General features: G+C 31.9%; 1 protein-coding gene across 2 annotated transcripts; it reads left to right on the top strand.

Annotated features, from left to right (window-relative positions):
* Positions 1–560: 560 nt before the first annotated feature.
* Positions 561–9,657, top strand: LOC112802307 (probable serine/threonine-protein kinase SIS8). Of its 2 annotated transcripts, none has more exons than XM_025845453.3 (13): positions 561–1,759; positions 3,136–3,576; positions 3,727–3,830; positions 4,207–5,402; positions 5,535–5,575; positions 5,871–5,939; positions 6,545–6,645; positions 6,959–7,037; positions 7,141–7,239; positions 7,343–7,411; positions 8,461–8,510; positions 8,769–8,945; positions 9,224–9,657. In XM_025845453.3, the coding sequence occupies exons 1-13, from the start codon at positions 1,256–1,258 to the stop codon at positions 9,372–9,374; spliced, it is 3,081 nt and encodes a 1,026-aa protein (XP_025701238.1). In that variant the 5' UTR covers positions 561–1,255; the 3' UTR covers positions 9,375–9,657. The 2 variants fall into 2 exon arrangements, with proteins under 2 accessions (XP_025701238.1, XP_072093733.1); XM_072237632.1 differs by having other exon boundaries at positions 1,612–1,759; positions 3,117–3,576.
* Positions 9,658–16,899: the final 7,242 nt, after the last annotated feature.

Here is a 16,899-nt window from a genome sequence, read left to right on the forward strand (position 1 = left end):
CCCCCCGCAATAATAATAATAATAATAATAATAATAATAATAATAATAATAATAATAATAATAATAATAATAATAATGTTAAAAACAAACAAGAGGCTGAGAAGAAAAATAAGTGTACCAAGTTGGTTTTCATTGGCCGTTGAGTTTCCCACCAAGTTCACCTTTTTCTTTTTCCTTTTTTTTTAAATTAATGTATTAAAATTATTATTAATAAAAATTTTAAATTTTTATTTTAATAAATATATAAAAATTTAATTATATACATATTTTTTTAAAAAATTTAATAAATAATTATAATATATATTCTTAATATATATGTTAGTTATTTTTTTAATAATTTTTTTTCTTGGGACCTTCAGCACGCTGTGCTTAGTGCTTACTGCTCCTATAGGCTCAAGTGGGACTATCAAATGATCAAATAGTATTTTTAAAGAATATTTATCCAATTTTTTATTCTTTTCTTTTTATATATTTTTAGACTTTACAAATTAAAATTAAAATAATAAAAATAATTATAAATCTTTTTAAATATTTTCCATCAATTGTGGTCCCCCCCCCTTACTCCCCCCACTTGGTTGCTACTCTCTCTCTCTCTCTCTCTCTCTCTCTCTCTCTGTGTGCTGTCTTAGCCTGTTCTACTGATGAATGAACCTTTAATGCTCTCTTCTACACTCATAGCATGTTCCTACTCGTTTTCTGTTCTGCTTAGAAAAGCTCATTTCTTTCTCAATCTGGGGTGTGCTCACTGATTCTTCTTATTTCTTTTTCTTTTTAATTTTTCTTTTTATAAAGGTGGTGGTGGTGGTGCACAACAACAACAACTGAAGTTGGTGTAGTTTGAGGCTGCACATGCTGCTAGCTTTGGATATTTCTCTGTTGTTGTCTTCAACATTTAGCATCTATCCATTGTTCTTGTCTGGTGCAAAGGGAACTGCTCCATTTCAATACAAGAATCTGAATCCAGAATCCCCCCCCTTCCCTTTGATTAGAAAAACCCAAAAAGGTTCAAAAGGGTATTACTTGGAGAAAGAAACCCTGAATATTGCACTTTGGATTTTGATGTTGTTTTGTATCTGTGTTTAAGAGCTTTTTTGCCAAAACCATAAAAAAAAAGAAAGAAAAGAAGCTTCTTTGCATAGTTATGGCTACTCTTCTTTGAGAAATAAGATTTTGGATTTGATGCTTGGTCGAAGATCATTATGGAGATGTTTCCAATTCTCTAGCATTCAGAACTATAATAGCTCAGTGGAAAGATATGAAGAATATTCTGAAGAAGCTTCATATCATGAATGAACAAGGTTCCTCTTCTTCTTCATCATCTAAAGGCAACAGCAACAACAAGAAGTCCAGTGGTGGAACATCTTCATCCTCTAAGAATAATAAGCTTTTAGAATCTCGGTCCCCTCAAAGTTCTGAGCATAAACCCTTCTCTGGCCTCTCCAATTGGTTGCATTCTGTTGCTAATAGGCAGAGTCCTAGTCCTCCATCTTCAAACCAAGCAGGAGGGGAGAGAATGGAGCAATCTGATACAGCGAGTAGTGCCGGTTTAGAGGTTGTTTCGGCCTCAGCTGGGCGCGATTCGGAGTCTAGTAACTCCAGGGATCCAGAAGTGGAGGAGGAGTATCAGATACAATTGGCTCTGGAGCTAAGTGCAAAGGAGGATCCTGAGGCTGTGCAGATTGAAGCTGTTAAGCAGATCAGTTTAGGGTCTTGTGATCCTGATAATACGCCGGCTGAAGTTGTGGCCTACCGATACTGGGTAAGTCACTCTGATTCACCTTTTAAGAACATTGACTTTAGGTTGAAGTCACATTCTTGTTTGTTAAGCCACTGCTGCTGCTGGAAGAGAAGATTTTGGAAGACATAAGATTGATTATTGCATTGTTCTTAGAGAAGTATAAGACTTCCATGGAATTGTGTAAAGAATTTTCGATGAGGAAATGGTGCTTCATTTGCATAAGCATGGAGGGTATATATCTACCTTAGGATAAAAAAAGGATGACCCAGGAATGAAAAAAAAAAAAAAAAAAGAATGGAACTAATGATCAAGGAATGTACTTAAATAGTTAAATCTTATTTTGCCCTAATTCATGTTCTTTGAGATAAAAGAAGAATTTTGTTAATAAGAAGATTAGAAAGAGATTGGAGGAGAAGAGACCCTCCTTAGAATAAAGAATAATTAACAAAAAAAATAATGTGTTTTACCTTTAACCTTCCTCTCACCCATGTGTAATGACAGGGATAGCAAATCATGATATCTGGTAGCCATATAGAATCTTCATTGGTAAATACATTAATAGCATTCTAAACTATGCTGTTTGGGTTGAAAATTCCAATATTATTCAGTTTCAGCATTTTATGAATCTGATTTACTTCCTAGACATTAATTGGGAGTTCAGAATATAAAAAATTGGTTGGCACCTTGATAAAAAGAAAGTGGAAACTATCCTCTTAGAGTTAAGGTTATATTTAAGTTTTGGTCAAATATAGTTCTGCATCAAGAACGGCCTTTCTGTTTTCAGATATTCGGCGATTGCCCTGATGAAATAATAGTTACATATTTTCCAGAAAAAAGGAATTTTTATTGTTCTTACCTGGATTAAGCTGTTCTGCATATTGTAACCCCCCCCCCCTCTCTTCCTCCTTTCCCTTCTTCTCTCTTTTATGATGCAACTTCTATTTTGTTTTAACCTTTGTTCAAAAGGCACTACTAAGTTTACCTTGTTTACTGTCTGATTTTCCATCATTTGTCACACAAAAATGATTGGCTCATGATATGGCATTATGGCTAGCCTAGTATATTCTATACTTTGTTGGGCTGGTTTCCTCAGAGATGAGACTTTTACATTTGAAATAGTGTGGGAGCCTTGTTGTAAGATCTTCGGTTATATACTTTTGCATGTGGTTTTCCCCTTCATAGAAATACATTTGGTTTTAGTTTCAGTTTTTTGGTTCTACACATTAGAGGGATTAGGACTCATTTAGAGGGCTATTGCTTTTAGATGATCCAATTTTTTTATGGTCTTGATATTGAACGAACTATTCCTATGTCACTTGGTCTACTTGACTCTAATTTTGTCCTACATAATTATTTTCTAACTTATCTCATATCGTAGATTTATCCGTGCTTCACAGAATTACAATGCTCTTGGTTATGATGACAAGATCTTGGATGGTTTCTATGATCTCTATGGGATTTTAACCGAGTCAACCTCTTATAGAATGCCTTCGCTTGTCGATCTGCAAGGAACACTGGCCTCAGGTAGTGTCACATGGGAAGCTGTCTTGGTCAACAGGGCTGCTGATTCTAATTTGTTGAAACTCGAGGAAAGAGCCCTGGAGCTGACAATCACGCCAACGGGACCCAGCATGGAAGTAGTTATAGATAGCAATTTAGTGGGCAAGCTTGCGGTGTTAGTGGCTGATTATATGGGTGGTCCAGTTGGAGATCCAGAAAGCATGACAAGAGCATGGAAGAGTCTTAGTTATAGTCTGAAAGCAACCCTTGGCAGTATGGTTTTGCCACTCGGTTCTCTAACGATTGGATTGGCTAGGCATCGTGCATTGTTATTTAAGGTACATATTACACCATTTTTTTTGTTGTTGCTTGAATTTCAGTTAATAGGACTTAGTTTGTGCATTGTGTTTGCTTTTTGAGAATTCCACTTAACTTTCCTGAATTTCAGTACATGTAATAAAAATATCCTGCTTTTTATGTTAATGCAGGTTCTAGCGGATGGTTTGGGAATCCCATGCCGGTTGGTGAAAGGACAGCAGTATACCGGCTCTGACGATGTAGCAATAAATTTTGTCAAGATTGATGATGGAAGGTAACTGATATTGAAGTTCTACTATTTGTTAAGTAGGAAGAATTGCTTTGTTGAAATTTTATGATATACTCCTCTTGAATTGGTATTAACTTCTTTGAGGTTTTGGTCCTCGATACTCAGTCGAGTAGACTACACATGATGTGGTAGGACTTGATGCTTCGTTGGCTGCATGTGATTCAAGGATGGAAAATTTATTATACTAGTGTCTTTGCAACTGGATTATATTTCCTGTCATAGCTTTTTCTCAAATTTTCAAATACTAATCTTTTTAAAGTGCTGGTAGTCGAATATCATATGATTCATTTCGGTGTCTTTCTTAACTGAATGTTTCAAGCTTTGTTTAGTATCTATAATATGTGTTTGGTGTATATTTCAGGGAGTACATTGTTGACCTGATGGCAGATCCCGGGACACTTATTCCATCCGATGCAACTGGATCACACATTGAATATGTTGAATCTTCTTTTGTGGCAACTCCTTCATCAAGAAACCTTGATTCCTCTCATGTAGCATCATTGAACAGTGGTGTTGAAAGTTCATCTGAGGAAACATCAGAGTTCGGCATGTTGGACAAAGGGAACAATATATCTAAACATTTTTTGCATTCAGGGAAAGAATCTGGTATGAGCAGACTTGCTACGAGGACTGAAGATTCAGTAGGACCCTTGAGTGAATCAACTAGTCCCCATAATGTTGAGAAGATCACCGGGCGGGAAGCTCCAAATAGACCGAATCAACGATATGCACATGCAAGATCTCCTTCTTGGACTGAAGGGATTAGTTCCCCTGCCGTGCGCAGAATGAAAGTCAAAGATGTTTCATTATATATGATTGATGCTGCCAAGGAAAATCCTCACTTAGCTCAAAAACTACATGATGTTTTACTTGAAAGTGGTGTCATTGCTCCTCCAAATTTATTTTCTGAAATTTATCACGAGTTAGGCTCCCCAACTGAAGAAAAAGATGAACACAAACCAGAAAGTGGACAACAAGAGACTCAGGTTGATGAAAGTCTCGGTCCTACTTTGCCTCACCACAGAGTTCATCCGAAAGGAAGTTCAAGCATCCAGCCGGAGCACTCTAAGCCTGTAGAAGGTTTAGGAATAAACCTTCCTCTTGATCCGAAGTTAGCAGCTGTACAACATACACCATCCCAGGTAACATATGGGAAAAATGTTCCAGTTGCGGCGGCTGCAGCAGCAGCAGCTGCTGTTGTTGCTTCCTCTATGGTAGCTGCTGTAGCAAAGTCAAACACTGACTCGACCATTGATCTTCCAGTAGCTGCAGCAGCCACTGCAACTGCTGCAGCTGTAGTAGCAACCACTGCAGCTGTCAGCAAACAGTATGAGCAAGGCAGTCGAAGTGACGGGGACATGGATGGCACTGGTTATGAGCCAAAGGGTAGTGGTGATGGTGAGAATATTGTGGTAGGAGCAAATTCAGAAGGTGACAGAATATCTGATAGATCTATAGTAAGCAATGACAGTACAAAATCTGATTTTACATTAGATGATGTTGCCGAGTATGACATTCCGTGGGAGGAAATCACACTGGGTGAACGTATCGGACTTGGTATTAACTGCACTTTGCTCTATAAGATTTGGTTACATTCTTTTGTTAGATGGTGTTATTTATAATTTTATACATATAAATTCACATATGTTGACTAAAATTACATTTTGGTGGCCTATCTTTTGCATTCAGGATCGTATGGAGAGGTATACCGTGGTGAATGGCGTGGAACAGTGAGTTTTATACTCTTGATCATAATTAATTGTGTTATTCCTACTCAGGCATACACTCCATATCTGTCTTACAATTCAAACTGTATTTTCAACAAACAAACTATATAATGTAACTTTTTTCTTAACTGAGCAAGGCCCAAGAAATTTTTGGCTTCAGTTTCATTTTTACCCTTAACAAAAGTAATCAATACTTGACTACCTTTTATGCTTGTCATTCTTTTTGGTTGTGTTTTTCTGTTAGGCTGTAGGTTTTTGAATTCTTACATTTACATCAGGTCTCTGCTTTGGTTTGTAGGAAGTTGCTGTAAAAAGATTTCTTGATCAAGATATATCTGGTGAATCACTTGAAGAATTCAAAAGTGAGGTAATATTTCATCACAGTGTCTCTTTTTGTACTTTCTAGTCATATGTTTATCTTTGTTGATGAATGATTTCATTTAGTACACATTTACAACTATCAGATGTGTTTTTTATGCTCCATAATGACATATCAGATAGCTGCAATACTTTATTTATATTGTTATTGTATTTGTCCCAGGCTAATTTGAAATTTGGATTAAATACTTTGTCCTGTTGAATTGCATTTTTTTTAGAAGTTCTTGATGAAGATTGACCATTTCAAAGCATTTTGATGTAATCCTTGTTTTATTTCTCCAACATTTTATAGCTTCTATTGTTTTGTTATATACTTCCATCTTGTGTGCATCTCTCTATGAATAGATTTCCTAATGCAATTTGAGAATATAGTGGTGCATGAATGTATATATAAGAGAACTGGAAAGAATATATTAGATGGAGACTAAGAAGTAGGGTTAGCACATTAGAGTTATTTAGTTCATGTAGTCGACTATAGTTATTCGAAAAAGTATTTTGTTTAATTCTTTTACGAATGCCAAAACTAGTTGTGCATTTTCATGAATTTTTATACGATTTTACAGCATATTTAACATATGATGTAAGTTGCCATAGGTTCAAATAATGAAAAGACTGAGGCATCCAAATGTTGTTCTCTTCATGGGAGCAGTTACTCGACCTCCGAATCTTTCTATTGTTACCGAATTTCTTCCCAGGTAACTTAAGATTCCTTATTTCCTGAGACTCGTATGAGACTGTGGATTGCAAATAGATCTTAGTATGTGGTACAGAATAGTGCCATGCAGGCCAAAAATATTACTTCTAAATGAACATCTAAAATATGTGATGTATGTTGTTAATAGCTCAAATGTCAATTGAGAAGTGATAAGCAAAAACAAGATGAAAATTTCAGTTATTACTTGGTTAATCTGGACTCTTAACACTTTTCCAGGAGTTTTTATTATTTTGATTAATGTTGTTCTGGAAAGATTACTTTTAATGACTCTGAACTGCATATTTCCTATGCAGAGGAAGTTTGTACAGACTAATTCATCGACCAAACAATCAATTAGATGAGCGAAGGCGGTTGAGGATGGCCCTCGATACCGTAAGATTCTGTTTTCTTTTCTTGCCATGTAGTTTCATTAAGCAAATTATTGCCATAATCAGTGAAATTCAGTTGATGTGACATATATCTCTTGAATCTTCAGGCCCGAGGAATGAACTATTTGCACAACTGCACTCCAGTGATTGTACACCGTGATTTGAAGTCACCAAATCTTCTTGTTGATAAAAATTGGGTTGTGAAGGTGCCAACTAATTGTCATGAATGAATTTTCTTGATAGCATGCTGAATGCTACCTGTAGATATGGTTTAATTTTTTTTTTCACCCTTTTTTTCCTTTTGAAAAGGTATGTGATTTTGGCTTATCAAGAATGAAGCACAGTACATTCCTTTCTTCCAGATCAACTGCAGGAACAGTAAGCTGTCATAACCCTCATTTCTAAGCTCAAATACTGTGTCATACCCTCTGCCTTCCGAATTATTCGTTCTTTGATGCTCTTGTTTTTCATTTTGCTATATATTTTTATTCCCATTGTGCTTTATATTCTTTTGAAGATATATAAACATACACAAATGGAGACCCTTGCTATTATCTTTTAACAGAGAGTTTGAAAATCCAGGAGCTTCTTGCCACTTAAATATTCGTTATGTTTGGCATTTTATATTAATCCTTTTGTGATGATGAATACCTATCTTCAGCCTCGGCTTATGCTATCTTCAATTTATAATACAATTACTAGAAAAGTATAATAAGGTTTGAGAGAACGAGAGAAGGAAGAAAACAGAGAGAGAAAGAAAGGAGAATTCAGAGAGAGATAAGAAATGTATGGTCTGCATTACTAGTGGGCTTATCACTAATCTGTGCTTATATATAGAGAAGAGTAGCTTGGTGTGCAAGCTAGTACAAAAGGCAGAACAGTCCCTTCATTCTTAAGTTAGTTATGATAGCTGTAACTAACTTACAGCTGTCCTATCGTAGCTGGCACTGTTCTAACAGCCAGCATTTCTCTCATAACTAACTCTTGTAACTCTTCTCTAGACTTTACCAGCTCATTCTATCATGATGAATGGTCGTTGGTAACAAATGAGCAAATCTTTTCTAATTTTGTTGAGGCCCAAACATGAAATTGTTCAATTTTGCTTGTTATAATTAAATTTATTAAAGTTATTGTTTGGTAAGAGTTTTTGGACAAAACATATAAAGACAGGAGATAGAGATAATTGTGCAAATTTTGTGCATATCTGTATGTCTCCTTTTCAAATAGGTCTGTATCCTCTAGTGTTTTGTGTTTGTTCTCTGATAATTGCCAAATGGGGCCTTAGTGTAGCTACATGCGTTTCATCTATACCTCAATCTGCTCTCTTTCGTACGTGTGATCAGCTCCGATATTCTGCATGTATTTAGTTTTGCTCCTAAGGCTTTGTTTGGCATTGCAATACATTCATTTTTCGTAACATGTTGCAGGCCGAGTGGATGGCGCCTGAAGTGTTAAGAAATGAACCTTCAAATGAAAAGTAAGCTCGGTTATCCTTGGTTTTCATCATTAATTAAGTTTTTCTTTATTTTGCTTTTGGAGGAGAATTTCATAGTCTGTTTTCCTCTCTAACCTGAATCATCTGGCATAGGGAAAAATTAAATTTGAATTTTCATTACACATGACATAACTATTTGTTCTTTGGCTTCCTTGTCTCGTCGATCTTCTCATTGGCTTTGCCACCCTTTTAAGCCCTTCACAATTTTATGATTATGACAAGTGGTGATTGTATATCCAGGTGCGATGTTTATAGCTTTGGAGTCATACTATGGGAGCTCTCTACTTTGCAACAGCCCTGGGGTGGAATGAATCCGATGCAAGTTGTGGGTGCTGTTGGTTTCCAGCATCGTCGCCTTGACATTCCAGATGATATGGACCCTGCCATCGCGGATATTATCAAGCAATGCTGGCAGACGTGAGTGTACTCTTGCATTATTCTTGAATCATTTTTAAACTAGAAAGACTTGATTACACAATTTTTAATCTAGAAAGGCTTGGTTGAAAAATATTTGTATAGTATATAGACTTAATTGAAAACTTCTAGACCATAGGGATTTGTCGAAAGTAGTTTGGCATCTACAGTGATGTCCTTGCAAATGTTTAAGCTTTAGGAACTTTTAGAATACTTCAGCTACATGAATAAAATACACATGACGCTTGGTGTGACTATATGATACTCTTTTTGTATTGTAGAGATCCAAAGTTGAGACCTACATTCGCTGAAATAATGGCAGCGCTGAAGCCGTTGCAGAAGCCTATCATTGGTTCTCAATCTCAAGTGCCAAAACCGGGTAGGCATGAGAAGGCTCAGTCATCAAGAGTTGGTGCAGACTCAGCAGGATAGGAAACAAGTATACAGCTAACCATATCTTTGTTCGTTTTTGCTGATAAAGTAAATGATGGGAAGACAAGTTGTATAGTATTTTTGCTCATTCACTCTTGTGATTCTTTTCAGTCTTGTCCCTTTTCTTTCCTTTTTTTATTTCTTTCTTTCCATTTTCTTTTAAAATGTTTTTTGCAATCTGCAGTGGAGTCATTATCAGGTTGTACCATTTGTTTGTAAACAATTCTTTTGTAATTTTGTTATAATCAATTCTAAATTTTGATGTGCATAAATTATTAAATTATGAGATGTTGCAGTTGTAGCTTGAATGGAAGAAGCATTGATAGTGGGTGTAAATTGTTTGCTGCTGTAAATGCAAATCTATCACTTATTATTATTATATAAAGGAAAAGTATATGAACAAAAAAGTTACTAACAAAAAACTAAACAAAATCTCATTAATTTATATTAATAATTAATTTTAAATTTTTAAATTCAAAATTTTAAAAATTTAAAATTAATTAAGTAAACCTAATTAAAAGTGTTCATATGGAAGAAGAAGGACATGTGGTTCAACTGTCATTGGATCTGGAAGGCATTTGGGAGGGACAAAATGAAAAGTGGTGGAGCCAATGAATAACAACAACAACAGAAGGCATTTGGGAGGGGCAAAATGGAAAGTGGTGGAGCCATTGAATAACAACAACAACATGGGAGTAATAGTCCATCTTCAAAAAACATTCATTTAATATGAAAAAAAATATTCAAATACTTAACAAAAGAAACACTCAATTATATTTTAGTAAAAATAATTAAATATCTATAAAATTTTTAAAAAAATATGAAATTTTTAAAGAAATAGAGACATTCACATTTGCAATACAAAAAAATTTGAAAAATATATAAAAGAACATCCATTTAGTATAAAAAAGAAACATTCTGATACTTAACAGAAGAAACATCCATATATATTAATTCGTAGAAATTTTGAATTCACCCAAAAGTATTTGGCTGGTTTTTGGGTAATACCCTTTTGATTCCCTAGTATTGCTCTTATATAAATAAAAGTTGATACTAAGTTCTTTTATATTGTGTTTAAGCCATATTTTTTTTAATGATGCTAACTTGGCAAAATCTAAAAATTAACCAATCATTTTTTAGTAAAAGATTTTAAAAAATAAAAGAAAATTTTTTTAATCTATTATTACTCAATTAAAACATAAAGTACTAATTAAATACAATAAGATCACCAAAAGAAATAAGTACAATAAATATATATGTAAAAATTATAAAAATTCAGTTACAAATATTAAAATTCTACAACTTATACTCTTACTACTATATTATTTGATTGTCTATTTTTATTATATAAAAGTTGATATCCTAAATTCTTCTATATTGTGTTTAAGTCATATTTTTCCTTCTAACAATGCCATGTCAGTAATTTTACTTGACAAAACTTGAAAATCAACCGATCATCTTTTAGTAGAAGATTTAAAAAAAATAAAAAAAAATTCTTAATCTATTATTATTCAATTAAAACATAAAGTACTAATCAAATACAATAAATATATATTAAAAATATCATAATATTAATTATAAAAATTTTCTGTTACAAATATTAAAATTCTACAACTTATACATGTTTTATAAAATTTTATAAAATTAATTCATTCTTTTATAAAATTTGCCATATTTTCTAACTACATTCAAATATATTATGATTATAAAATTAATTCATAATTTTATATTTAAATTTTTAGTATTTTTTATTCTCATTCATTTTTCTAAACTCAAGTAAGTTTAAATTTGACACATCTCTTTACTAGGTATATTCAAATATAGCATGATTATAAAACTAATTTATATTTTTGGTGTTTCTCATTTATTTTTTTATTTTTTTAATTATTTACAGCCCTAAAAATACCATATGAGAACATTAGAAGACAACTAATATTTTTATCCGTAATAACATTACGGGAATATAAATTTTTGGGTAAAGTATACTTTTTATCCCTAAAGTTTGACAAAAATTTTAAAAATACTTCTAAGTTTTATTTTGTTTCAAATTTGTCCCAGAGATTTTCAATTTGCATCACATATATCCTCGATGGCTAAATTTTCAAAAAATTTAAGACCAATCTAACAATATTGTAAGAAAATTATGCTTGATTTGCTTGTGTTGAGAGGTTATTCTTATGAAATTGTTATTCAATTTGTCTTAAATTTTTTGAAAAATTAGTTGTCAGGGATATATTTGATGTAAATAAAAAATTTTTGGAACAAAATTGAAACAAAATAAAACTTAGGGGTATTTTTGAAACTTTTGTCAAACTTCAGAGACAAAAAATATACTTTACCTTAAATTTTTAAATTACAGTCCATTTTGTCGTGACAATATAGATTATGCATGGTACAAAAGATTTATAGAATCAAACTACTTTTACAAAAAAGTTGTAGGTTGACAAAAATCTCCGATTAAGAAAACCAAGGTCTCTGTAGATAAAAAATCAAATAATAAGATTTTTAGTTATTATTTTTATATGAAAAGTCTAATTTTTTATTAATAATTAATTTTAACATTCGTTATCTAAAATTTGAAACAATTTAACGTGTATACTTTTACATTTAATTAGATATTAAGTCTGTTGCACAAATAAAAATAATTAATTTTTATACTTGCTATTTAAAAATAATATTTTTTCTCTCTATGTATATAAAAATATAATTAGATATTAATATAAAAAAGTATATTGATAGTTATAAAATTAACTCAAAATTAATTTTTTTAAACAATTGAATCTTGATTCTAACTTTTGATTTTGACATTAGTATTCTCTTCAAATTATATGTAATAAATTTTTGAAAGAAGAGAATCGAAAATATGGATAAAAAAGATAAGCGGTGAAAATTTAAAACTAAATAAAAAATTAAAAAAATTATGTATATAATAATAATAATATTTTTTTATTTGAATTATATTATTTTGTTAATTTTATTTTCTGTATAACAGAAAGGTAAAAAAAATAGAGAGTAAGAGAAAAGAAAAAGAAAGATAAAGATGAAGAATGAGCGAGAGTGAGAGTTTGTTAATTTTAAAAGAAAAAATTATATTTTAATTGTAATAAAAAATATTGAATGATATATTTTGATTTGTCAAATTATTAGTACAAAATATAAATTATATATAGAGTGAAAATGGTAGAGAAATATAGAAAAATGGAGAGAGGTAGATGAGAGAATTTAGAAAGGGAGTTTATTAATTTTGGAGTCTCTCAATTTTAATAAGAGGTGTTATGTGACACATTTGGTTATTAAATTAGAAAGTAATATGTATACATAATATATGTATATTTCAATTTCAATTTCAATTTTAATATTTCAATTCTAATTTTAATGCAATTAAAGAATATCATGTTTCACATTTTAATTGTCAAATTGGTAATTAGTCATTGATAATAATATATAAATTAAAAGAGATAAAGTGATTGAAGGAATGAGAAAGATAGAGAAAGAAAGAGCGAGGAGGGAGAACTCTTTAATTTTGGAGGAAAAAATTTGATTTCAATTGTAATAAGAAAGTGACATGTGACACATTTTGGTTGTAAAATTAGTAGAGATGAAGAAAAAAATTCTTTAATTTTGGAGGAAAATATAGATTTGATTTCAATTAGGAGTGACATGTGACACATTTTGATTGTAAAATTAGTAATAAAGAGAAAAAAAATTCATTAATTTTAGAATAAAATATTTGATTTTAATTGTAACGAAAAAGTGACATATACCACATTTTAATGACAACTAAAGCAAATATAAAAATGAAACCAATAAATAAAGATGTAATTTTGTACAACTTTAACATAAAAAACTTAGTTTATATCTTTTTTAAAAATAAATGAATTCAAATTTTTAAAATAATAAACTATATTTTAATTTATATTAAATTTGTTAAATAATTATATAAAAATTATATTCAAATTATTAAATAAATATTTTATAAATATTTTTAATATAAAATAATTTAAATTTAACAATAATTCACATATTATCTAATCAATTTCTAAATAATATAACACTTATTTAAATATGTTATATAATATAATTAATTTACCTATTCACGCATATTAAAACGTCAATTGACAGAAAAAATAATGATGATCGATGAAGAGATAATTTTGTTCCATAATTCCAAATTCCTCCTCTACGTGCCCATTACAAATTAGTAAATATTATTTTGTTTAAATAAAAAATCTTAAACGGTTATATAAATATTTTATACTTTAACAAAATTAAACTTAAAAGATAATTATTGTACAACGTTGCTGTTCACAATTATTTTATTTAAACTGTTACGGCCCAGCCCAAGGTCCACACGGGTCAACCCGACCCAAGCTCTACCCGACCCGGACGCCTGCATTCCAGCCGACCCGGACACGCGTCCTGTACGACCCACACACGGCTGCAGGGCAGCGCCCTTGGGATCATGGGCCTAACCTCACACGGGGCCCACCACTGACATGTATATAAGGGGAAGAATGGCTCTTCCCCCGAGGTACGTCACATCTTTCAGCCTTATTCTTTGCTCGCCTGCACATTACTGACTTAAGCGTTGGAGTGTCCTTGCAGGTGGCACCCCCCCTTTTCATCACGACAAGTGCCCGGCTACTCGACTACCCGCAAGCAGCGTGACTCAAGCCAAGGTATCCCCCCTCTACATCTATCCACCCGACCTGTTTGGAACCCGACAAACGAACATAAACAAAATTACTTTTTTTAAAAAATAATTATTGTCTAAAATAAATAATAATTTTTTTTTTGTTTCAGACCTAGGGTCTGGGATCCCAAACGGTCCAATGACGACCTGACTCCAAATTAAAGTAATCTCTACAGCTTAAATGGATCAAAAAATTAAAAACTAATAACTAATATTTAAATTCAAATATCTTTTATCTTAATCAATAAGATAAGATAAAATAATAAAAAAAATTATATAAGGGACTTAACTAGGAGTGACAAAATAGACCGGCTCGTTCCAACCCGTCCCACTCCACCTAGGACCGTCTCAAATAAGACAGACCGGCCCGTTTTGCCAACTAAAATGGGTTTAAAATGTTAGCCCGTCCCGCTATGGCGGATTGGCGGATTGGCAGGCTAGCCCGCTTGACTCTTTTTTTTTTGAAAAATAAAATTCATTAAAATTAACAAAAAAAATAATTAAAAAATAAAATACAAATAAAAAATAGTCAAATTATAATATAATTTTTTACTATTTTTTTAATTTTTAACTTCAATAAAATAGTTCAAAATAATATTTGTCAATAAAATTATCTTTACTTTAAAAAATAAGTCACATAATTTGAGCATATATACGAAATTGTAAAATAAAATAAATAAAGTTAATAACTAAAAGAAGAATAAAAACAAAAAATGAAAAAAAAGTGTTTAAAAATTCTATAATTATTAATTTTATAATAGTAACCACTCTTTTATTTAATTAAAAAAAAGAAAAATAAAAAGTTTCGGTCCGGCGGACCAGCCCGCTCCGCCCCGCCAAAACCCGCCAATTTGGCGGTGCGGGTTTGGCGGATTTTTTTAATTTGGTGGGCTCCAAATCCTAACCCAACCCACCTTTTTTAGCGGGTTAGCAGATCGGCCCGGCGTACTCGACCCGTTTTGCCACCCCTAGAGCTAACGGCTCTTTCAGATACGTTACATACCCCTAATTCATACCTATAACCTCTTAGACTCATTTTAACTTGAGTATCAGATTATTTTTGCAGGTACCACCCTCGCCGCTCTAAAGGTCCAATCGCATCATCACTAAGACCGACGAGTTTTTGATCCATCCATCAACTCGTCTGAAGCCATCCTTATACATCTTATAATACACTTATATATTTAATTAAGGGAACATTTTGTAACATATAAATTAAATTAATTTATACTTTAGAGGTAAATATCAAATTGGTATCCGAAAGATTTTGTCACTGATAAGATGGTATCCGACTTTTGTTATTAACAAAATAGTTCTCAAATAATTTTAAAAATTGACAAGCATGCCCCTGAAATTGTCAGAGCACATCTCTAATGATAAAGATGCTGAGGTGGCCACCGTAATTTGATGACAAGGTAACTTTATTTTGAGCTGAAATTTTTAATTAAATAAATTCTAATCCTAATGAAAATTTCCTAAATCAATTTGGCTTTTCTAAATCAATTTGGATTTGCCCTAAACCTAAATTTCTCTTTTTGATCACGAATTCTCCCAAATTATAAAATTAGAAGATGCATATAACTAGGGCTTGTGAAAAATCTGCGATAGAAAGAAAGAACCCATCAATGCAAGCTTTTGTAGTAGATGGTGGTTCAGATATTGTGAGAAAAATCTACGATAAAACATGCTTTTGTCCTTTTTCAGTGGTTCCGTCGAAATCAAAGACAATTAGCAACCTTGATAGATGATTTTTGCAACACCCTGATAAAATTGGAATGTTTATGGATATGTAACGAAGAAATTCACTAGCTCTTCTTGTTCCGTCTTATCTGGTTATCCAATTTTAGTGTGCAATCTTTTTCTAATCTGTGAATTTGTTGTCTCGTGCTAGAGCATACAAATGCGGTGCGGATATTTTTAATGATTAGATGAAATACAAGAACAATGTGTGAAAGAAAAAGTATCTTTGAAAAATAGTAACATGGTCGGTAATCCAGAATCAAGGAAGAAAAGCAGAATCAATTTCAAGTGTGAGGATGGCTTGAAAATTGATAGGATGTTAATGGTATTATCTGTGGTGAATAAACTAAAGAAGCACCTTAAGAGGGTTGAATTGCTTCTGATTTTTATTTGTATATTAATTGGGTTAAATTTTGTTTTGAATATATTTTATTTGGCTAAGTAGGTAGACAGTGCAAAATTTAGGAGCTAGCAATAACACTTTGTTGCTTTGTAATGTTGAAATTATTGTAATTGAGATTAATTATTCTTCTATGAATGAACTAATCATGAATAGATGCTGTCTTTTTCTTATTCTGTGAATGAATTATTGTTGTTGTGATGTGAGCAAACTAAATAAAAGACAATATTGCCTTTAAAAATAATTGTAACACAAGATTGAATTTAGCCAAATTCTATCCTAATTGACAAAATTTCATCCTAATTGACAACAAGTTATAATAAGTAATAATGTTGCAGATACTCTGCTTAGCACTAATAATGCTCAAGGTCTCAAATAATCTAAATTAGGCACAACAAAATACTTCCAACATAACATAAAAATAGAAAACATAAATGTTCAGAGTAGTATACTTCAAACCCAAAATAACACTAATATTCTACAAAAAATTAGGATAGCACTAACATCCTATAACATGAAAATAGAAAATATAAATATTCAGAGTAATATATTTTAGACCCAAAATAATACTAACATCTCACTGAATAACCAAGAATCTCATATCAAATCTTCTTCACATTTATAGATGACTTTATTAGTGGTGACTCTTCAAAAAGGGGTGGACATAAAGCTTATGAATTTGTTCTGGGTGG

The sequence above is a fragment of the Arachis hypogaea genome, chromosome 5, assembly GCF_003086295.3.
Source record: "Arachis hypogaea cultivar Tifrunner chromosome 5, arahy.Tifrunner.gnm2.J5K5, whole genome shotgun sequence".
Classification (NCBI taxonomy): Eukaryota; Viridiplantae; Streptophyta; class Magnoliopsida; order Fabales; family Fabaceae; genus Arachis; species Arachis hypogaea.